The 24,278-nt window shown below is 43.0% G+C and overlaps 1 protein-coding gene across 6 annotated transcripts; it reads right to left on the bottom strand.

The window, feature by feature from the left end:
- Positions 1 to 1,217: 1,217 nt before the first annotated feature.
- Positions 1,218 to 24,118, bottom strand: LOC134036654 (5'-AMP-activated protein kinase subunit gamma-2-like). Of its 6 annotated transcripts, none has more exons than XR_009932430.1 (16): positions 23,869 to 24,118; positions 20,347 to 20,418; positions 18,872 to 19,145; positions 11,143 to 11,354; positions 9,053 to 9,104; positions 8,201 to 8,310; positions 7,751 to 7,832; positions 7,035 to 7,093; positions 6,865 to 6,910; positions 6,712 to 6,766; positions 6,432 to 6,558; positions 5,934 to 6,099; positions 5,523 to 5,560; positions 5,227 to 5,373; positions 4,944 to 5,134; positions 1,218 to 2,571 (listed from the first exon to the last, which is right to left on the bottom strand). XR_009932430.1 is itself a non-coding variant. In XM_062481673.1 (16 exons), the coding sequence occupies exons 1-16, from the start codon at positions 23,947 to 23,949 to the stop codon at positions 2,540 to 2,542; spliced, it is 1,647 nt and encodes a 548-aa protein (XP_062337657.1). In that variant the 5' UTR covers positions 23,950 to 24,117; the 3' UTR covers positions 1,218 to 2,539. The 6 variants fall into 6 exon arrangements, 4 of the variants coding, with proteins under 4 accessions (XP_062337657.1, XP_062337659.1, XP_062337661.1 ...); XM_062481673.1 differs by having other exon boundaries at positions 5,041 to 5,134; positions 23,869 to 24,117; XR_009932431.1 differs by lacking the exons at positions 18,872 to 19,145; positions 20,347 to 20,418; positions 23,869 to 24,118 and adding exons at positions 15,025 to 15,197; positions 15,320 to 15,861.
- Positions 24,119 to 24,278: the final 160 nt, after the last annotated feature.

The raw sequence follows: 24,278 nt of genomic DNA, 5'->3' as shown, positions 1-24,278 counted from the left end.
CGAAGAAGGAGAATTTTAAATCACCCCTAGTATTTCAAGGGAATGTCCAGTGTGTGAGGGCTAGTGGTGGATCTGTGTGTCTGTGTGTGTGTGTTTTAAGCAGTAACCGGAAGGGCCCAGTGTTGGTAAGCCCTAATGCTTTTACAAGTTATGGAGACTGGATAAGTTTTACCATTCTCTTCAAATTAATAGAATCTATCAACATTAGCAGAACCGACTGTTCTACTAGTCAGCTATACAACAATTAGCATAACAATAGATTAAAACCCCCTCTGTTTGCCCTATGTGATCATTATTAGAAGAACATTTTCAAGTTGAACCAAAATTATCTGAGTACAAATGTAGTTTGAAGATGTGACAATTTTAGTAACTCCACAAAAAAAAGCATCATTCAGCAGTCCTGCTGCTTGTACCAGAGTGCCCCCTTGTGGACGATCATCAAACCTACTAGAGGGTCAATGATGAGTGGATCAGTGGTGAGAAATATTGCCATTTGCCTCTGGGCGCAAAGAACAAGCACTTTTTAGAAGAAGGTTCTTCATCTTCCAGTATGACACCCACACACGTACAGGGAGCGGCGACACCGACAACACACACGTACAGGGAGCGGCGACACCGACAACACACACGCAGGAGAAGGAATGTGTTCTCTCACATCAGCCACATCTTTCCAAGTGCTCATGTCCCATGTCTTTGTCTGGGAAAGAACAGGAGAGTGATTTGTTTTATTCTGCATGTTTTTATTTTTAAAAAAAGTGGTTCTTTGTGGAGAAAACTGATGTGAGCACATGCAAACTTCACACAGAAAGGCCCAGGAGATGGCCCACCAAAGCACTGATGGGTCGGGAGAAGATGCATGCACCTCCAACAGTGTCCCATGCGGGAATCATACCCATGACCTTCTTGCTAAGAAGCAGCAGTGCATACAGTACAGTACAGTGCATAGTCACTGTGCTACAAGCACTGGAGTGGGAGAGTAATTGGTGAAGGCTGTGGGTAGGACGTTTGTTCTCTGAAAACATAAGGGGAAAAAGGGGTTGGGGAATGATATCAACTTCCTACTGTGGAAACAATTTCAATTGGTCACACTTAACTTCTTAAGAGGAGATAGAGCGATAGTTTGTCACACTTGATGTGTCCTACTACATAAAACTTATACATACAACTGTCTGGTACAACATGGTAGACCAAAAAACAAACAACTAAATGCAGTGAAGTACATTCAGTGTCATTTATTTTTCTGTTACCATAAAAATGCAAAATGGTAAAACAAACAACATTCATAACTGTTAAAGTGTATTTCCTCATGCTTACACATGTACAGTACATCTTGATCTGAATACAAACATTGAATTTAACATGTTTCCACAATATATTTTCAAAAATAATATTAAAACATCAGTCTTTTTAAACATTTTTTTTGTAACATTCATAAAAATAAAGCTTGCTCTGGCACTTTTCCTGAAAAACCATCTTATTTACAGTGAAACACGAGATGAGTTCTGTCTGAGCTGCATGCTCAGGGCACAGTAGAGGCCCACTGCTGTGAGCCGCCATTTGGTTCAACATGGTTTTGGTAACTGTGTTTCAGATGCATACAGCAGGAAAAAGAAATGGCTCTCAACACTGGGATTGCCAACAATGAGTTAGGGGAAACAGAAGAGAGAAAAAAAAAAAGCATAAAAATAATAGCATAATAATGTTTTTTTGTTTGTTTGTTTTTCTGTCCCTCCAAAGCACATTACTAAAAATACTCCCCTCACCCACCAATCCCAATAAAGTTATCAAGTAAACATTCATGTTTCTCTATAGTTTCAATAAAAAACAGCAGTCTTTACTTGGCATGACCATGGTTGTTCTGCATTGGTCAGGGCAAGGCATGACAAAGGCACAAAACGAGTTAGGATTGATTATCTGCCCAAATGCTGCTTTCACCAGAACAACACTGTTAAAACTCATCATTCTCCAATTCTACAGGGCTATTCACTTTGGGTATGAAATTGTTGAGGTGCTCGATACATTTCCTCACAATAATTTGAATTGTTAAAGCCGCTTTGCGAAAAATCCTCAGGAGGATGATGACATCATTCCGTCTAGGACACAAGCCTTTTGGAGTTGACACTATAGATTAGGAAATGCTGAAACATGACAGAGCAGCTTGACACAGGAAACCCAAACCTAACACATATTTCTCTTCTTCCACACACACTCCAAAACCAGACCAGCTTGAAACCAGAGGTCCAACTCATGCTGGTCATGTGTGTTCGTGTACGTTTGTGTGTGTGTCATCAATTTGTCCAAAAATATAAATTAATTTCCAACAGTAAGCGGTGGACCCTCTGGTGTGGGGGCTTAGCCTCTTGGAAGACATCCGTCCAGTCGTTTGGTTACCCAGCTGGGGTGTATCAGTGTGGGGTCTCTGCACCCCCGGCCCCTCCCACCCTCTCCCGCTTCCCTACAACAGCCATGGGGTGGTACGAGTAGGCCTTTAAACCTCAGTGGACCCCCCAGCTCTTCTATGGGAGAGCTCTCCTCCTCCTCACTCCAGCAGGCACTCCTCTCTGCAGACGTCTGATGGGGAATGAGCAGGAATAGACAACATAGTGTAGCTCACAAGTCAACATGCATCCTACTTGCTTGTTTGAAAAATGTAAAGATTAATTTCAGATTTACAGTTAGGTCCATAAATATTTGGACATTGACACAATTTTCATCATTTTGGCTCTGTATACCACCACAATGGATTTGAAATTAAACAATCAAGATGTGCTTTAAGTGCAGACTTTCAGCTTTAATTTCAGGGTATTTACATCCAAATCAGGTGAACGGTGTAGGAATTACAACACATTTGATATGTGCCCCCCCCCCCTTTTTAAGGGACCAAAAGTAATTGGACAATTGGCTGCTCAGCTGTTCCATGGCCAGGTGTATGTTATTCCCTCATGGGAGTTCGTTATTTCATTGACAAGGAGCAGATAAAAGGTCTAGAGTTCATTTCAAGTATGGTATTTGTGTTTGGAATCTGTTGTTGTCAACTCTCAATATGAAGTCCAAAGAGCTGTCACCATCAGTGAAGCAAGCCATCGTTAGGCTGAAAAATCAAAACAAAATCAAAACAAACCTATCAGAGAGATAGCAAAAACATTAGGTGTGGCCAAATCAACTGTTTGGTACATTCTTAAAAAGAAAGAACGCACTGGTGAGCTCAGCAACACCAAAAGACCCGGAAGACCACGGAAAACAACTGTGGTGGATGACAGAAGAATTCTTTCCCTGGTGAAGAAAAACCACTTCACAACAGTTGGCCAGATCAAGAACACTCTCCAGGAGGTAGGCGTATCTGTGTCAAAGTCAAAAATTAAGAGAAGACTTCACCAGAGTAAATACAGAGGGTTCACCACAAGATGTGAACCATTGGTGAGTCTCAAAAACAGGAAGACCAGATTAGAGTTTGCCAAAAAACATCTAAAAGACCCTGTACAGTTCTGGAACAACATCCTATGGACAGATGAGACCAAGATCAACTTGTACCAGAATGATGGGAAGAGAAGAGTATGGAGAAGGGAAGGAACTGCTCATGATCCAAAGCATACCACCTCATCAGTGAAGCATGGTGGAGGTAGTGTTATGGCGTGGGCATGTATGGCTGCCAATGGAACTGGTTCCCTTGTATTTATCGATAATGTGACTGCTGACAAAAGCAGTAGGATGAATTCTGAAGTGTTTCTGGCAATATTATCTGCTCAGATTCAGCCAAATGCTTCAGAACTCATAGGACGGCGCTTCACAGTGCAGATGGACAATGACCCGAAGCATACTGCGAAAGCAACCAAAGAGTTTTTTAAGGCAAAGAAGTGGAATGTTCTGCAATGGCCAAGTCAATCACCTGACCTAAATCCAATTGAGCATGCATTTCACTTGCTAAAGACAAAACTGAAGGGAAAATGCCCCAAGAACAAGCAGAAACTGAAGACAGTTGCAGTAGAGGCCTGGCAGAGCATCACCAGGGACGAAACCCGGCGTCTGGTGATGTCTATGGGTTCCAGACTTCAGGCTGTCATTGACTGCAAAGGATTTGCAACCAAGTATTAAAAGTGACAATTAGATTTATGATTATGTTAGTTTGTCCAATTATTTTTGGTCCCTTAAAAAGGGGGGGGCCACATATAAAATGTGTTGTAATTCCTACACCGTTCACCTGATTTGGATGTAAATACCCTGAAATTAAAGCTGAAAGTCTGCACTTAAAGCACATCTTGATTGTTTCATTTCAAATCCATTGTGGTGGTATACAGAGCCAAAATGATGAAAATTGTGTCAATGTCCAAATATTTATGGACCTAACTGTATATACGGTGAGGAGCACTAACTCACGACACTCCAGATGCACATGCAGACTGATGATTTTATTCATCCACACCAACTAACAATTATGACATATTATTATAGTAAAGACTGATTTGTTAGCCCCTACTTGTTTTTTCCTAGAAGTCAAATGTGATTCCTATTAACAGTAAGTAGTAGGTCAACATCCAGTACACCCAGGTACTGAACTGGTCTGCTGTGCAGGCAGTGAAAAAAAGAGACAGAAATTGCTAAAGGAAAACAAGGTCAGAAGAGATCAAGTCTACTGTGCTTTGCAAACAGCTCATCTGAATCAGCAGCCTTGTCATAGAACATAGCAGTATTTACATTTTTTTCATTGTTTTATAAGAAGAGCTCCTGTCAAGCAACAGTCTGGATATGACCACCAAGAACTCCCATTCCAGACCTGGTTAGGATGCCCACACAGCACAGGCACATGCCCACAGCACACTGGCATCAAGCTGGCATCCAGTGTGGCAACACAGGCAGGCCCTAACAGCCTGCCAGCCCCAGGTGAGGGAGAGGCAGCGAGCCGACCAGACACAGAGCATGTGCGTACATGTGAGTGAGTGTCCTACCTGGGAGAGTGGAACAGGGTGGGGAAGGGGACCAGGGTTCCAGAACAAAGAAAGAGAGAGGAGAGGGGGGGGTGTTAGGAGTTCTGGGCGTCTATACCTGCTGGGCTGAGCACCAGGGCCTGCAAGATGTCTGACAGAGAGATGATGCCCTCGATGCTGGAGTGCTCATCCACTACCACCAACCGGTGGACCTGATACACACACACACAAACACACACAAGTTTGAGGTGTGTTTTTCCCCACACGCCATTAAACTGTTTGTGCTTCTCAAATAATTGCTCACCTCTGCTTTGACTATTCTGTCCACAATTGTCTCCAGTGTTTCCTGCCTGTGACACTTCATGACTCCCTCAAAGTACTGTGAGCGATGTTTGAGAGCCTGGGTCACTGTGATATCCAGGTTATTGTACGTCTTCTCTGCAGCCAGGTTCTATACATGACGGGAAACAGTCTTGTTACCCAGATATCCAACTTGCGTAACAGAAAGCATGACCCGATGACTTGACTTCTAAACCCCAACTAAATCCCTGCATACTATCAATAAAAGGTAAGCGTACTCTGTAGAAAAACAGCACTTACTATGACATCAAATTTAGAGTATATATCCACCACCTTCCCTGTAACAAAATTCAGAATGAAAGTTATCGATATAAACTTTACTACGATATGTAAATCAACGTCCTATTAGGATGTTGCTGCTCATTCTTATTCTTATATATATTTTATTTTATATTTAAATTGTTTTATTCTTAGATTGTTTAGTTCTTAGGAATAGTAAAACTTCTGTATCTTTACTTAATTTAATATTTGTATATGTTTAGTGTTTGCACCTCCCTGCCACAGTAAATTCTGTGTTTGTATAGCATACATGGCGAAATAAACCGAATTCTGATTCTGATTCTCTTCTGATACCAGACAACTATCTGTAGAACATCCTGTATGACTAGTAGTTTCCAAGTGCAGTGAGTGAGTGAGTGTTAGAGGTCATACCAGACACGTCCACCACAGGAAGAGCAGATACCCTCCGCTCTACAAAGATGTTCAGGGCCTTGATGATTGGCGTGTCGGGGTGAATGAAGGCTATGTGGTTGTAGGTGCCGATGCCCAGCTCTCCAAGGGTCTGTTTCATGAAGGCTGGCTTGGGCATTTCACACACCTGCAGGGTGGGGATGAAGAAAAGTAATCTTAGGTGATGTCCAAGCTAAAACACGGCTCCTTCTTGGTCAAGAAACTTAGTTTCATCTCACAATCCCAGTTACAAGGCACACATTTGCCAGTTGGATTGTATCACTAATGGCGTAAAAGACAATTAATCTTGAATTCCAATATTTCACCACTAGAGGACACTGTACATTTAAAGCTGGGTTCTCTTTTCCTGCTGTGTCACAGGAACAAGTATTTCAACAATCTTCCCCTACCACAGAACAAGCATGTTCATGGAGTAAGCATCTGCACTCCCTGCGACAGTGGACACTCATCATCACTTACAAAGAGCTGGAGGAACTTGAGGATCCTCTTGTGAGTGAGGATGTAAAGAGCATTCCCTGTCACAGGGTCGATGACAGGGAGGCGGTGGATCTTGTTTTTGATCAGGGAGTAGACAGCATCGAATATGCTGCGGACACACAGATACACGTCCCAATCAGAACGAGACGATTTCTCAATCTCAGAGTGGGTGTGCATGTTTGCGGTAGAATAATGAGTATAGTTGTTCAGAAAAGACATTAGAACAACCGTGTTATTATTTAAATTAGAACAGTGTATTTACCTTGCATCAGGTGATATATTGACTAGAGGCTTAAAGGTCTCCTGTAAATACACCTCTAGAGGAAAGAAAGAGTGTTAATACTGTATTTAAAACCCTACGTAACACACAGCAGTGTTTATTTATAGCAGTTGCGTTGCAAAAAAAGTTACAAACCTCTCCATGTCTCAAGCTTATGTTCCTCTAATTCATATATTTGCACCTTGAAAAAAAATCCATATAAATTCATATAAAAATTAGAAAATATTTTACAAACTGAAATCCTTCACTGTACTGAAAAGATGAAGAAATAATCCTTGCAGATGATTTCTCCGGGTTTGCCTTACCATAGGTGACTTGTAGTATCTGTGAAGTATGATGATGAAGTCTGTAATGGTCAACATTCCTAAAAGGAGAAGCTTAATCAGAGTGTGGGAGTGATGCAGAACTGGGTAGGTCTGAATATGACAACATGGTGGTCTGGTGTACTGCAGTGCGTACACCATGTTGGGTTCTCTGCTACTGTATCAGACAACTCAAGTCTTATTCAGGATTCATTTAGCAGTTTCTGCGGCTGCCCAAAAGAGTTTGATCATTTGATGGTCTATATTGGATTATACGCAAAGAAGAAAATCCTTCATGACACTTTGGAGGAGGTTCAGTCATATCTAGCAAGTTCATACATGTTTGCATAAAGAATAGATGAATTCCCCCTTTAAAGAGATTAGTTCAAACAGCAGAGAACCTATGGAGAAGCGTAGGCAAACCATTCGAAGTCACCGAAGTGGAGGTACTGATTTAACCCTTGTGTTATCTTCGGGTCATTCTGACCCATCAGTCATTGTGACCCACCGTCGTAAGCATTTTCTTTTAACCGTTGGGCTGTCTCAGACCCCACACATTGCAAAGGTTAAAAGAAAATACAATTATTTTTGTATTGGGTAAAGTTGTGGCAACACAACGATGGTTCGGTTCCTTGTTCGGTTCCTTGTGCTGCCTTCGGGTCATGTGACCCGAAGGCAGCACAAGGGTTGAATACAGTACATGACACACTTTTTCTTACCCACAAAGCATTGCTTCTCAGTGTCCCAGAGTGGAGCAGCGCGCACCCCATTGGCCACCAAGGCAAAGAATGCTTTCTTTACCTGAGAAACACAAAGTCCGAGAATAATACCAACCTTGAGGTAAGTGGATCTGGTAGTTGAACGTTTACACATCAAAAGGTTTCCTACACTCTCCATAAGATTATTGTTTAACAGCTTTAAGACAATTTCACAACCACCTCAAACACAGAAGCTAATTATATAGTTTTTCTCATGGAACATTAACCAAGCAATTAGAAATCGCTATCTGACCAAGGAGGCACTTTAATATGATAGGTTTGGACAACTAGGCTGGAACCGTCTAAACCCTGTTAGAAAAAAATGCTACAGGAACAGGGTCAGTCTCTCTGGAGAAATGGGGCTCCATCATGTGAAAAGATAGATATAGGTGCTAAGTGGTTCTTCCTTACTTGTAGTGCTGTGTCAAACACCACAAGCTTGGAGCTGGTGGGGACAATGTCGTAGCACTTGTGGGACTTCATAAAGCGCATGTAAATATCACTCTCTGGTTCTACAGCAGCTGTATGAAGAGACAGGGAAGGTTTAGTCAAGAAATAAAACATTTGAACGCCCATAGTTTGACAGGAGACATTCTGGATCATCTGTGTACTAAAAGCTTCTGTAACATTAGGCCTACTTAACCACTTGCATCGTCTGAAAAATAATCGCACCTTTAAAACTACCTCTGGCAAGGTGAACAGGACACAGCCGACTAATATAGGATATACCTTAAAACCATACTATTATCCATGGTTGTATCAGTTGTTAGCTGCTATGGACTAGGTCATTTTAAATAATTGGTTTGTTGTACATGACTTCTAGACACATTAATGCACAAAATAACGCATGTCTAAATGCAATATTACCCACAACGTTGGATCCGTGTATATTCTCCGCCAATTTGCACGAATCTACTTGTCATCATAATACTCAACCAATGATGTCACCGACACGGCAAAGGGAATCCCTCATATCTGACATAATGCGCTCACGGCAACATCGGGAAGCGACTGAGACAAAAAATTTCCATATTTAACTGATGTCATCGAAATAAAATGCGTTATGTGCGAAATACATTTTCAGTTAGGCGTTAACTAGCTTGCGTCGTAGGCTATTAGCCTACAGTCCATCCAATACTGGTTCTCATGGAGAAGCCTACTTTGATTGCACCGGCTTCATTCCGTAGCCTACTATTCCGTAGTAATGCAGCGAAATGTTCATGACACTTGGGGAAATTAAATGGTTCGTTCACAGACACTTACCATCATCGTCTAGTTCAAGTTTTTCCAGCATGCCTTCGAATAAACCGTAGACCTAAAAGAAAAAACACAGAGCTACAGTCAATAACGCGCAGCAAATACTCAAACTGACCGACTGACACCAGTCGTGCGCGCTGTCAAGCGCACAACTCCTTTCATCAAAGTTTGGTGCTACGCGACACTTTCTTCGATGACACAACCCACCGACAGTTAGACTATAAACCCAACGACTTAACTACCAACATCACTTAGCTGTCGGAAAAAAATCCTCATATTACTTCCGACTTTATGTTTGTTTGAGACCTTGTGGTTTAGAGTCTGTAACTTTATTGGTAAATTATTATTAGACTAAACACACCCCTTGAATCTGAAAGTGGAAGCGTCCTATTCATTTGCTGCAGTCAAGAGCGCCAACGTCTTCGGACTAATCATAGTACTTTATTCTGCAGAGGAGTGCGCGAAACTTGACATAGAAACAGCTACGTTACAGAGAAGACTGTCTTTTAAAAACATTTCAAAACGCCACATTTGAGAGAAAGACTGACACTTTGCGCCTTATATCAATTGAGAAATCGTTAGCTCATGAAATGTGTCAAGCAAAGCCACAGACACGAGCCCACCATAGACACGCCCTCCATGCAGACCAAGGCTCTTAACCATATTAGGAAATCCCTTACGTTGCCAAGCAGCAAGAAAACATGTACACAGTAATCTCTTTCTCAATGATGTCAATAAAGAAAACTTTTTACTGGTTGGTGAATTTTTTTTTTTTTAGATGGATCAAATTGCACCAAAGTGTTATTTGAATGCAGTCAAACTGCAGCTAAACATGACTCATTTTTTAAGTCCATGCAAAAAAGGCTGTAAGGCAGCAAGGTAATCTAAAATAAATGCAAATACACCCCTCCTCTCATGCATTTACAACAGACTACATCAGGCCCAACCCCTCAGTATGCATCAGGGGCATACAAGAAGCTGAGTCACCATCACAAAGTCTCAGCACAGAAGAGCCATGTTTATGATTAGTCATCTCTCCCCCTGGTCGCTCATTCACAACAGCCTGCAGCAGCAAAATAAAAAATCCCTGACGACTTTCCCCTGGGGTGCCCAGTTCTCCCTCCAGTCACCCTATACTGCTGTAGTGGTGACACAGCACCTTCTGCAGCCAACACTGCTCCTGCAACCCCATAAATCAATTCCCCTGCATTGGGCATGGCCGCAGATCCTACGCTTCTGGCAGCTACCCATAAATCTGAAACAGGGAACCATTTCATTACTTGTGTTCCTGATGGATTTGGCAGAAACTCATAACTCAAATTATTGTGACATTATTATAAGACTAGAGAGATCCAAGGTTATTCTCAACTATGAGGACTTGGGCATTTGCATCAACATAAATACAAGGTTGTAATGAAATATTAGTTTAGACTTCCCAGGTGAAGTGTCTCATGGCTCAAACAGGCAGGCTGGGATTTATCCGGATATGCTTTCATGAATCGGCATCTCTTTCAGGAAGAATAGGTCTGTGCTAATGTCGGACTGTTATCGACCTGCTGTGGTCAACCCTGAAGATGAACAACATGCATTATCAACTGGGGATAATCCCTGCTGTCCAGTCTGACACACACAAACACACACACGCACACACACACACACACACTTGTGGTTGTGGAATGGACAGAAACTCCTTCCAGTCAGACCACCAAGGCCTGTTGAGATATTTTGTTAGTCAAACTGATAGAACAGATGGTGTAAACAGAGCTGACATACACTGTGTATAGCCACACATGCCCCACTGGATAATACACATACATACGCTTCATAAGGTTCACTTCAGGAGGTACTTTCCATTATAAAAAAAATAAGAAAAGGTATGACCTTGAGGTAGAAAGTTAGTAGAGCATGACTCACTTATGTACATACGAGATTTCACACACACACACACACACACACACACACACACACACACACACACACACACACACACACACACACACACACACACACACACACACACACACACACACACACACACACACACACACATGCAAGCACACCCACCCCCCTACACACATGCATAGTTTATCACTTACTTGTAAGGTAGTGTTGGGCAGAGGGCTAGAGGAGGGAATGGGGGGCTTGGTGGGAAAGTTGAGGTGATGGGCCGTGTTTGGGGGGGAGGAGAGCGAGCGAGAGCAGGCGCGGACATCTAGGCGCTCGGGGGCACTGTGGTGGACCTCAGGGGGGAACAGGGGCTGGCTGGGGGCCTGTGTGGGGGTGGTTGGTGAGGAGGAGAGTCCAGACACTACAGAGAGACAAGAACCAGAGAGAGACAGGGTTAGCAAGTCATGTGAATGTCATAGGACAAAAGAATAGTTTGTGTGTGTGTGTTGTTATTAACACTAAAGCAAGGGTGACCATCAGAATGCATATGTCATTTAACTCAGGGTCTCAATGAGAGCCTTGGATATTGACAGGGAGCCAATGGTAGAGGGTGATACTGCATTGACAGATGCTTGGATCTGCAGGGAACTCGAAACCTCTCGACAGGTGATTGCAGTGGAAAGAGCCCCTTCGTCATGATTTGCCATTACTCTTAAGAGAGCCATTCAGCGACAACACATGTGAGATCATATTGTAGTCAGCTATGTACTTATGACTTAGTATCACCCATGTTCAGACTTCTGGAGCATTTGGCCTTTTTATATATTCATATATATTAATTGAATTAATAAATTACATTTCTATGATATATTTTATTTTCTCTCACCCCCCTTTTAAAGATGGCTATTACTATTTTTAGAAGTATAGAAACAAAGAAGGTTTTTAAATCACTTCAATAAAATATACGTATCCTCCCTAACCTCTTTCTACCCCCCATGAATAAACAGCAACAAACAAACAATCAGAAACAAGAGTCAATTTCTGAGTTGCACCAGTCACATCGGTGTTGTGGAATCCTTTAGTGCATTGGACAGTTGCCTGAGAGGCAGCCTCTCGTTCTGGCAGTGTCAGGTGGAGGTCGTAGGTCACACGACAGGCCTCACATGTCCCTGAGCATCAAGTGTCATGGCGTCACGGCCTCAGACAGCGTAGGGTGACACAAGACATTCCACGGCCTGACATGCTGACATATTTTGAAGACTGTGGCCTTCTCCCTGAGCTGTATACAAAATGGTCTGCATTTCAAACAGCCGCAAGTAGGATTGTGATACCATATTCTTTTATTTTCTTTGGTCCTACTTCTCTGTGCCAAGGTGTTCATCTCCCATTCACTCCCTTTAGAACCCCTGAATGAACATTGGTGTCATTGGTCGACATCAATGTCAAGAAACACCAGTCCACTAAATGGTCAGCCCGGGAATGGAACCATCTCCCTCAAAACATTAGAGAATCAACCTCATCCAACTGTTTTAAAAGTAATCTAAAAAAATGGTTGATAAATAACCAAAAATGTGATCACTAGTGGGTAAGCAGTAGAACTTGTATATTGGGATTGTATTTTATTTTATTTGATTGTTTCTTATTTTTTATTTTTTTTATTGTCAATGTTATGTTTGATATACGTTAATGCCTTTTTTAGGTTGTATAGCGTTTTTCCCTCTGGCAGGGACTGCCAATGGAAATTAGCCTTTTGGCTATAATTGGGTGCGTTTACAGTTTAATGTTTATGAATGTACACTGTCCCTCTTGATCAAATAAACAAATTGAAATCGGTTGTACATGTGCAAAGGCATGCAGAGATGATGTGCCTTACCCCACAAACACACACATTCCACACACTCACACACACACAAACTCTGCGTCTACCCTGTCCAGCGCTCGTCACTATCTTCTGACATTTAGCTGGCTAATACCAGTCCCTGTTGATCCTGCCTTTCTTCCGTTGTGTTGGGTTCTTATTTTAGCCCCGCTGTTCTGGCACATTCCACCGGAGGAGATAACACACATACACACACACCACAAAAACACAGCCCCCAACAATAACTCATTAAATGTGCTAAAGCATGGTATGATCCCAAATACTAACATAGCACTGTGTAAAAGTGAGGACATAGTACAATGGAGCAGAGTGAGCAGAGCTGCCACATCACCACTGAACAAACAAACATCTACAGGGAGGGTACCAGTGTGTTGCAGATGAACAGTGAGCATAAAGGAATGGATGGGGTTGGGTCTTTGGGGAAGTCTACATCGTATGATCTGGCCTGCTCTACAGTCACAGACCTCCACAGGCTCCATTGGCCACACCGCAACAGCCATCCCCACCTACTGCCGCCTGATGTCATTCGATAAGTGTGTGTAGAGTGTGAGAAGCAGAGACAGGAACTGTATTTTGTTCATGTGTAGCATTCAACAACAAGGTGTGCTGTTTGAAGACCATTAGCAACAGAGCCTCAAAATAGTCACCTACATGAAGTCATAACAGTAATCTTGTTCTGAGACTTTTCCAAAGGGAGACATTTCCTACATCCAGTAATTAAGGGGGGGGGTCAGATGGCTGAGCGGTTAGGGAGTCGGGCTATTAATCAGAAGGTTGCCGGTTCGATTCCCGGAACGCAAAATGACGTTGTGTCCTTGGGCAAGGCACTTCACCCTACTTGCCTCGGGGAGAATGTTCCTGTACTTACTGTAAGTCGCTCTGGATAAGAGCGTCTGCTAAATGAATAAATGTAATTAAGGAAGATTCACTACCTCATACCAGTGTGTCAATTATATCTATAAGAGTTCCAAATTAGTTACATAACAATGTAGAACCACACCACCACTGAGGTACTTAATCCTGCTCTAGTGTGGGAACAGGAATTACTCATCAATACTCTTATTGGATCACATTAATAAAATAAGAAGACCGATCCATCCATCTACAGCAGGGGTGGGGAACCTTTTTTCTGCCAAGGGCCATTTGGATATTTATAAAATCATTCGGGGGCCGTACAGAATTATCAACTTAAAAATGTGCCTGCTATATTTGGTCAAACATTTAATTAACTCACCCCTAATGTGATGGCTGGAACTGCTTCTCTTTGGTGAGGTTTGTGATGTTAGCTGGCACGGATGCAGCCTGCTTTGATTAGGTGTGCATCGAACATTTCTTGGGGGGTATCATGATTACGGAAAGGGATCGTATTATTTTTTATATTGCTACCATTTTTGAGACTGCTTATCGATCTGAGTGTTAATCAGGCGCGGAGCCATACATTGTAAACATTCATACAACGCTCATACGAATTTTTTGGTACATTGGTACGCAACGCTGCGTGCCTCCACGGTCCTCTTCCACATATTAAAATAGTGCTGCTGCCAACAAATAATGCACCTAATAATATTGTTCCTGCAGTGCCATGGCAGGCCGGACCAAATGATTTCGCGGGCCGCAGACGTTCCCCACCCCTGCATTAGATGAACACTAGATTACACGTCTATAAATTACCTTCTATTTAGTCCAAATAAAACAAGATTGACTCTTAAATCATACTTAAATGTGGCTGCATAAATTGTGGTTCTGCTTTTAAAAGTTTTGCAGTTTCACTAGAATGGATATAAGTCATTAAGTTTGACCTTAATTCATGTATTCACATAAACAGAGAATGTAGAGGTTTTTATCTCTGGGAAAAAGCTTCCAGAGTATGTGTTGCATTAGTGAAACGAGAGCCGTTGCTGGATCATAGGGGTTAACTATGAGAACTAAGGACCCAAGGCCAGCAGTAAAACATTCAAATAAGAACCCACTGACAGACTATTCTATGACAGGTTACTATGTGGATATGGTTCCACAGTACTCACCACCCAGGAAAGGACAGATTCATTACTCTCTTTTTACAAAACCTACAGCTCAAATCACTTGGTGACTTGGACGACTCAACAGTGGGAGTCATGGGCAGAATTTCCAGGACTTTGCTAATTGGTTGAACTTGTTCCCTGATTCAGTTTATAGACACAGACTTCATCATGTAAACAGCACGGATCATTACCAGGTAGAGAAGGTGGCTCGGACTGACGCCTTGCAGCCAACCCATCCTGCTCCTTGCGCTTCTTGCTCCGCCTCAGGCTGCCGAACCTCTTCATGGAGAGCAGCGGGTTGAGGGTTCGAATCCAGATATGACCATTACCATCCGAGGGGCACTGGGAGGGCACAGCTCTGGCCCTTGGTACACCCACAGTAAGAGTTAGTGCGACTGAATCATAGTTGAAGGAACTGTAAAAGAGTCAAGAAAGCTTGTCTGGGTCAGTGGAAAGCCCTGGAGGTGCAAAAAAGTTATTCTTTACTTCATTGAAGCGTCTGAGGTCTGAGGCTGTTGTGGGGTTACAGGTTCTGGTCCTCTGGATGTTGGTGGTCCTGGACGAATATTGTTGTCAGACGGTCCAATCTGGTCAGAATAGCCTTTGTGAGTTGTCGTAGTGTTAATGATTACAATTTCCCCAAGCCTTCTCTTTTTCCATTAAGTAATTCTGCCATTCAGACACGGTCTTGCTTTGCTGATATATTCCTACTAGTCATTTGCATGGATTGAATGAACGGCCAGTTGCGAAAGCTGCTCTTCAGGGGTGTGTCAAAGCTTGTCCAGAGGATGTTCCCAAGATGTTATGATCGTCTGGCAGAGTACTGATGCCTGTGTTTGCTCACACACTTGTTGAGGAAGACATTGAAAGCTGGAAATTCAACACGTCGTCCGTGAAAGGTCCTCGCACAACTGATGCAAATAAGCGCCGGACACCACCACTCCTCTCTCTCTCTCTCTCTCTCTCTCTCTCTCTCTCTCTCTCTCTCTCTCTCTCTCTCTCTCTCTCTCTCTCTCTCTCTGTCTCTCTCTCTGTCTCTCTCTCTGTGGAGCGCCTTGTGCTGTGGCGTCAGTGCTGTAAATTGTCAGGTGCAGCTGTGGGTGGCATGTCTTTAATATAGCACGCATTTCATTGAGGCCAGGCTGGGAAACCAACGTTCACAATTGTCACAGCCCCCTCGCTGACCCATCCCCTTTTACCCCCACCCCACCCCCACCCCCGCTTCTCTGACTGAGTATAATCTGTGACACACTCCAACATTCACGCTCAATTTCCTGAGATCCTGAGACCTAACCTTCTCAAACAGAAATCCTCACGGAGTGGCCCCCTGGAATGACCAGAGGGAAACAAATATAGATAAAGGTCACGGACATCTACTGTACATCTCCGCCGCCCTCTTGGTCTCCAGTCGCTGTAACTCAGGGAGACTGACCTTTACAGAGTGCTGAGACCAGAATCACCTCAGCTGACCGGGTGATCCCATCTTCTGTCAGCTGATCAGACAGGCTCCACTCTGTACCTCCCTCCTGCCATGCCCCCCAGCAGATGACCCAGTTAGAGAGCACAACAGACGCCATCGATTGCGCTGCCACCCGACTTCTCCACTGGTGTGTTACGCAAAGACCCCAAATCAACTCAAACAAGTCGATAAATAGTTTTGGGGAGTGTGCATCTGATTGAGGCCAGTCATCTTTGACCCATTATATTTCCGTACATCAAGTTTTTCTCCTATTTGAAGGCTCTGTGAAGTGACTGCCAGTCCAAAGTCTTGATTAAATTAGTGTTTCCGTATTTTTTGTTGTTGAGTACTTACAGTAATAAGACTTGTATCAGTAAATAAGACCTTTGCCGTTTTCCCTTATATAAGCATATCTCCCTACAGATCATCTCTTTCTCTGAATCCTGCCTTCTACGGGTCCTGTTCTGTGAATGAACAGCTGAACTGGGTGAACTACAATGTTCTTTTATTTACTGTCCACATGCACAAGAGAGAAAAAGACAGAGCAAGTAGACAGAGAGAGAGAGGGAAACATGAGACAGATAGACACAAAGGAAGAAAAAGAGAAAGAAAAAGAAAGAGAGAGTGAGAGAGGAAAGGGAGAATGAGAGGGAGAGAGAGAAAGAGAGTGAGGGAGAGAGAGAGAAGAGCGTGCCTATTTGTGTGAAGAGCCTGGTAAAAGTCTGGTCACTTCCTGATAAGGCCATGATGGGAGCTTCAGTTGTCCACCATGGTGTGTTTGACAATGTCCAGACAGGGAAAAGGGCTTGTTTGGAATAGCAGTGAATAAAGAGACATTCTACACATACTGTATTTAAGGCCAATATGAGGCTGACATTACTCTGCATACTAAGATCATGTTCAAGACTCCTAAAGCACTTTTTTAATTCTCTTTTTTACCTCCAAGTGAATATTACAGGAAATGTAGTTAAATCCTTGTAGATTTGCTTCAACAGTTGGGATGAACAGTTTCAGGATGCGATGCACCCTTGTGGTGGCTGTGGGATACTGCAAACACACACGCTTCACAAACAAATACGCTTGACGTGAAAACCCTCAAGCCAACCAGTAACAGTGTTGTAGAGAGCTGCGGTATATAATAAGGACACTGGTAGAAAGCACAGCATGCTGACATCTCTCAGATCGGGCATACATCATCTGGCCCAAGCTCTTCTATTCCACCCTCCAAGCCTACTAAGAAGAATAGGTGAATATGAGCCAAGGAAAATGACTCACTTTTTCAGTTACTTCAACATGATCCCAGTCGAGGTAAAGTATTTTGGTGTAGAACAGGATCAGGTGTCATTAGGTATTAATCAACTATCCACGTACTAAGGAATATTAGGAATGAAACCCACTTAGCTCAACACAAAAAGGTCTCTATTCTAGCAGGGATCTAGATTTGGTTCTAAAGTAGGCCTCCAAAACATTGGCCATGTGCAACTAAATAACAATGTAGTCCTGTCCAGTCAGTCCTAAAAGGATAATGGATGTATTTTAATCTGACAAGCTGACTTTGGAGTCCACAACCAGAGGAACATAACAAGTAAAACAAGCTACTCTTTGTTTATGTAAAAGTCCCATTCTCTTGTTCCTGGAGGAAGTAGTTTGACAGTAATAAGGGTGAGTGAAGCATTTTTCAACATTTCTCTTCTACTTTATCGCCCTGAGAAAGCTCTTGGCCATGTTGTGTAGCAGCACATGGCTGCTTCCATCATAGCGTATGACACATAGGAGAAACCTACTGTAACTGCGTGTAGGTGCTTATCTATTACCATACATTTAGTGAGTGGAATTAGGTAAGTCCTGCATTAATAAAGCACACAAATGGGATAATTCTCCTTTAGATCTCCTTTAGGTTTGTACTATGCTTTTTGGATTGGATAAGGACAGTATTTGAACAAAAACAACATTACTTAAGTTGTCAAAGCTGGGTATGCCGAAGAACATGGCACTTTTCACCAACTAAAATATATTTTCAGTATTATATTGTACTACCTTCCCCAACCTACTTTTTCACCTGTGTTTTCCCTTAGGAAACATCCTAGGGAGGAAGTTAGAGTGTATACACAGTCAGGATGTTTAAAGTGAGTTATGACTGAACTAAGCAGACCCCTCTCACTGCTAGTTCTATAATTGGTACAAAGGTTCCGACTTAGGCATGATTTTTGCTCAAATATAAACTACAAAAACACAGCATACTTCCTATTAAATTTCTTCATTTATTAAGTGCACAGACGTCTGTGTCATAACAGAAGTCTCTGAGTAAAACAATGAAGCATGTGAATGTAGGTCACAGGAAACCCCAGTTACCTCAGACGTTCGAAAGATGGGGTGATTATCATGTGCATGGTGTTTGATTGTCACTATTATAAGCTGTATTTTGTACATTCATCATGCATCAAAGTTTTGTAAGAAGTGTATCAGTACAGAAAATACATCTCGTACAGAAACAAAATATCTCTTTCTAAACTGTGACATCACAGTGAACTGCTGAATCGGTAGCCTGTAGATAGCATGCTTCGCACCAAGATGCTTACCTTTCTTATTTCTTGAAAATAACTTGATGCTGGCAGGGGCAGAGCTGGACGAGGAGCGGAAAATACCACTGAAGCTCAGTCGGTGGGGGGACTTGGGTGATGAGTCTTGGTGAGACGGGTCCTGGTGGGACCGGTAAGGGAAGATGGTTTTAGGGGAGCCAGGGCTGGTCCTGGGGTGAACAGCATCAGGCATGGGCCTGGAGGCTTGGTTGGCACCGGTAGAATCCCTTAAATACAGTCCTTTATTTGGGCTTGCAGAGCGGCTGACTTCACCCTGAGAGAGAGAGTCAGAGTGAGGGTGTGATAGAGGGTGGGGGGGTGGGGGGGTGTAGTGAAGAATAGATGCCCTATATTCATATTGATACTAATGATGGAAACATCAAGCATCAATGTTCATCAAAGGACGGGCAGGTAGCTGAAAACAAATGGTGCTACACAAGCTGGGGGTTGGTGGTTTGGTCTGGTTGGTTGGTAGGCCCACCTACTGAATACAATAGCACCTACTGCACGCCATACAATATGCATATTAAGCTATTTCAAGGAAGCAGTATGTTGTGAAGACAGCCATTGAGACAGGGGGCTCCACCACACACTTGTGGTGTTGGGAGAGAAAAACACTGGAGATGAGAAGTGATTTGGTATCACTATTTAGTGTTGTGGGCGTGTCTAGTCTACAATCAGGCAGGGGGCAAGGGTCCAGAGTTGTTTAAATCATAATTAAGTTCAATTAAGTTATCTTTAGCTGTTTCCACATATGATTACACTCAAGTGTTTAGTCAATAATGTTTCAATGGATCTCAACTCTGTTCTCATAGCGAGCTACCATTATGTTTTACTGTAGCTACTAGTTCAACCCTGGCCCTGCTCCAAGCACACTTCTTTTGAACCAATCCAAAATCTGAGGAGATACAAACCAGATTGTAACTCTTCTGTTTTCAACTAATTCTCTCTCAAGGGTTGTGCTAGACCGTGTATAGGCAAGCAAAACAACAACAAAAAATAGGCTTATCTGGGAACCAATCAACTTCCTCCGTAAGCCCACTCAACACAGGTGTTTTCTTTTACAACTTCAAATGGGGAGGAGTTAAACCATGGGAAATACTTCAAAAAGATTATTGAGACAAAGTTGGGTCCTGAGACAGGATTAGGTTAACTCAGACAGTCAACACAGTAAACAGAGAGGAAGAATGCATTACTAGGATACATTTCATGTACATGATCCCAGGCTAGCCAGAGTGTGTAGGTTATTATCGTAAGGCAGTCTAGGATGGTTGCAAGAAAATGCAAGACAGAGAGCTTTGGACTGTACCACTTTGCTAGCTGAAAAGCATAGACTCATCTGATCACAAATAAGTCTGCAGGAGGTGAAAAAAACTGTCAGGCCAACAGTGACATGTTGTAAGTGTTGAGGAGACACAAGCACAATTATGGGTTCAACAACAACATAGCAAGATACTAATGACAAGATAGTTTACCTTTCTTGTGCCATCCTTGTCAGAGATTTCAGTCTCACAGTCTAGCTGGGGGGAAGTAAAAGCACTGAAGTCCTACACACACACACACACACACACACACAAACACAGACAAATATACACACACCATTACACAAAGAGAGAGACTGAGAGAGAGAGAGAGAGAGAGAGAGAGATCATTCTGATACAGGAAATAGCACTATTTATACCTAATGGTATGCATGTCATGACAGGCAGCAATGCTTTTCTAACCATGCGATAGAAGCCACATCTCTGGCAACCTGGGTTGGGCACATTTTTTCCTTTTGATTCCTTTTGTTATCTGTGCTTACAATCTGCCTCTGGCATTTGCTTCACCCTGAAGGACGAACACACCTGCAATCACGCCTTGACCAGAACAGGAGGAGTTGAGCTGCCTAAATCAAGTTGAAAAAAAATTAAACCCAACCTGACCCATGTCATTTGAATTTGTGTTGTAACCTGCAGTAAGAAAAGTAATTTAGTTGTACTAATGTGCCTTTCTGTACGCTTTTCTGTACGCCTTTCTGTACGCTAGTACGCGTGCTATGCAGATGACACGCAGCTGTACCTGTCGTTCCCCCCGACTGATCCGGGGATCTCAGCTAGGATCGAGGCCTGCCTCACAGACATCTCCGCCTGGATGACCAGGCACCACCTTGTTGGACAAATTGAAGATGTAACTGTTATCCTGTATAAGAATGATTCTGAGTTCAGTATTCCTTGGGTGTAAAGAGAGGCCTAACCCCAAATCTGAACTCTGGGTAAACATACAAGACCCTTATCTTGAGGCTGAGGACTAAGAAGAGGGGAGTTTTGGTTGTTTTAAGGAGATACTGTGTGACAAGGACTATAGGTGGAGACGCAAGGTCTGGAGAACATTTGTTTGACACCTATGTGAAGGAGCTTTTAAGACATCAGGAGATCCTGTTGTTGTGTTTCAATCAGGGTTGATGTCGTAAACACGCACGCACACACGTAAACACGCACACACACACACGCGCCAGGTCTATGCAAGGGAGCCAATGAAAGAAGAGCCATGGAACATTTGCATGCCTTTGTTTTAACCAATGACTGTCAAGAGCGGGTCTGTTTAAAAAGGTAGCTAGCACAACATGCTAGCAGACAAACTTTGTAGCACAATGGTGTGTGATGTTTTTGTCTCCTTGTGGGCCGGCCGCAAGAAATAAGGCTTTCTTAAACTTGTTCACCGACTGACTGTGCAATGCTTGATAGATAAATATTTCTGACACACCTCCAGCTGAACCTCGCCAAAACAGAACTCCTCATCATCTCGGCCAAACCCTCCATCTCCCACGATCTCTCAATCCCCCTGGGATCGGCAACGGTGACCCCTTCAGCCTCTGCCAGGAACCTCGGGGTGACCATGGATGACGAGCTCTCCCTCACAGCCCACATTGCTGCGGTCTCCCGGTCGTGTAGATTCACCCTCTACAACATCCGGAAGATCAGGAGATACCTGTCTGAACATTCCACCCAGCTGCTAGTCCAAGCAAAGTCCAGCTGCTAGTCCAGCTGCTAGTCCAGCTGTTTGTCCTCTCAAAGTTGGACTACTGGAACTCGCTGCTCGCCGGTCTCCCAGCATGCGCAACCCGCCCTCTCCAGAGGATTCAGAACGCAGCGGCCCGTCTGGTCTTCAATCTACCCAGACGCTCCCATGTTACCCTGCTCCTAATCTCCCTCCACTGGCTTCCCATCACGGCCCGTATCAGATTCAAGACTCTGGTACTGACCTTCGAGCGGTGAACGGGACTGCACCCGACTACATCAAGTCTCTCCTCCAGCCTTACACCCCCACCCGCCACCTACGGTCTTTTTCTGACAACCGTCTGGTGGTCCCACCGCTCAAGAGCGCCCTGTCCCAACACAAGCTCTTCTCCTGTCTGGCCCCCCAATGGTGGAATCAACTCCCCACCTCCATCAGGGACACTGACTGTCTCCCCACCTTCAAGAAAAGGCTCAAGACGCACTTGTTCCGGGAGTACAACGGCACTTAGGAATGCTTGGCTGGACCTGATGTTAGTTTCCTCCAGGATCACAATGGCTCGTATTGAGAGACTTGTTGCTCTTGTTGGTTAGTTGTAACAGATTTAAATTCTTGTACTCGCTGTGAAATATTTTACTGTTGATTGTTTTTCTACAGGTACACTCTTGCACTTTTTGAGTTTCATGTTGTTTAATTGTAACTTGTTTAACTGCATGCTCTTATGGTTCTTCCCTTTGGCACTTATTTGGTTTTTCACAATGTATGCTTCATGTTTTGGCTGCTCGCAATGTTTGGGGCTATCTCGTTGTTATGATCAGTGACCTATGCACTTTTGTAAAGCTCTCTCTTGGAAGTCGCTTTGGATAAAAGCGTCTGCTAAATGCATGCATGTAAATGCAATCTAAGTACAGAAAGGTGAAATGTTTTTAAATATTTGGTTGATGTACCAAGTCTGAGGGCATGTGATAGCTGGGATGTTGTGGATGTCCACAGTAAACATGTGATGCACAGTGCAAATTGATGACAATAATAATGCCCTGTCATCCGGTCTCATTATATTCAAGGGCCGTTTCACATGATTTCAATATTTGGTTTGTATCTCTCATGTTTATCCATGTTTCTCTCTTTGTCTCCTTTCTGGGGGAATGATTAAGCAAACCCAATCATAAATATGCTAAATTAGACGAAAATATGGAAAAGGAAAAATAAAACCAAATCTAATAAATCTGGACTCTAGTTGCCCATAGTAACTGTGGCCGCAATGACTCATGATTGAGTGGTTTTTCATGTTTCCTACCAGATGTTTCCTTGCCTTCCTCTTTTCATTGGTAAACATCAAGCCTCTAGCATACGTAAAGGCAAACTCTTTTCCTCCAAGGAACCATTTACGACCCTTTTGAAGGTTGTACTACTTCACTTCATGCACAACTGACAGAGAACAATAATGCTGTGTTGTTGAACGAAAAAAAAACTTTATGTAATACTATAAAAAAATAGTTTCAGTAGGCTATACTGAAACCTTTCTTACTATTTTACAGTCTTAGCACTTGCTCACTTGAGGTTATTATAGGGCCTCAAAACAGGAGGACTATTCCTTGGACATCACCATACACTGGTCTGTTTAAATGTCAGTCTTAAGCAAATAATGTGTTAGACAAGCTGAATCTTCTTCATGGGAGTCTGCTGCAGAAACATATATGCTATGCTGTCAATTTCCATGGAGGGAAATGTAGTATGTCGTACTGTATCACGTCATGTTGCATACACTCACGAGGGGCTGAAAACTTTTACATGAAAAACGAGTTTCGAAAATGCAAGATCTTGTAGCTTAATGATGCTCAAATAAAGGTGCTATGGCGTATTTACGCAACTGCGCATACCTTAATATTGCACAATGTTCCCCAATAGTAATGTCAACATAATCCTCATCTGAAACTATGCTATGTCAAAATTGTAAAGTATAGTTGTTACTGTTAATATTGTATACCACATTAATTTACCTGCATGTTTATCCGTAGTGTTCTCTTTTTCTTTGGCGTTTTCTTTGAGTCCTTATTGGACTCCATCACGGTGCTTCCCATTTTCTGGATCAAGTTGGATGTTCAGATTTCTTTCATTTCAACAAGACGGACCTTAATGTCTCAAAGTGCATGGTTAATCTTTATCTGAAACGCAGGCTAGTTGTTAACTTCAAGTCTACGGCTTCGACGAAAAATTCACCAGGAAGTGTTGCCTACACCAAGTACGCGTTACCTTTGGGGTGTATTCAACATCAATGTCAGTCAGTCGCGATGAGCAATCTTTAACAACAGTACAGCACATTTACAGTACGCTACAGTAGTTTCGTGTTTGCTCAGTAGATGTCTCCCAAGAGCATCTCGCCCATACGTAGTGGGCCCTTCCTCTGACA

The sequence above is a fragment of the Osmerus eperlanus genome, chromosome 16, assembly GCF_963692335.1.
Source record: "Osmerus eperlanus chromosome 16, fOsmEpe2.1, whole genome shotgun sequence".
NCBI classification, from domain to species: Eukaryota; Metazoa; Chordata; class Actinopteri; order Osmeriformes; family Osmeridae; genus Osmerus; species Osmerus eperlanus.
The sequence above is the reverse complement of the archived record's forward strand: the minus strand, read 5'-3'. Positions and strand labels throughout refer to the sequence as shown.

What these genes read in the sequence shown, in the direction of transcription:
- LOC134036654 (XM_062481673.1), bottom strand. Translation starts at nt 23,949, where the DNA reads ATGGGAAGCACCGTGATGGAGTCCAATAAGGACTCAAAGAAAACGCCA. An exon ending in ATTTTCAAGAAATAAGAAAG is followed by an intron (nt 11,355 to 18,871) that starts GTAAGCATCTTG and finishes GTCTCTCTGTAG; the next exon opens with TGTCTGGACTCTCCTCCTCA. An exon ending in TAAGCTTGAGACATGGAGAG is followed by an intron (nt 6,767 to 6,864) that starts GTTTGTAACTTT and finishes TCTTTCCTCTAG; the next exon opens with AGGTGTATTTACAGGAGACC.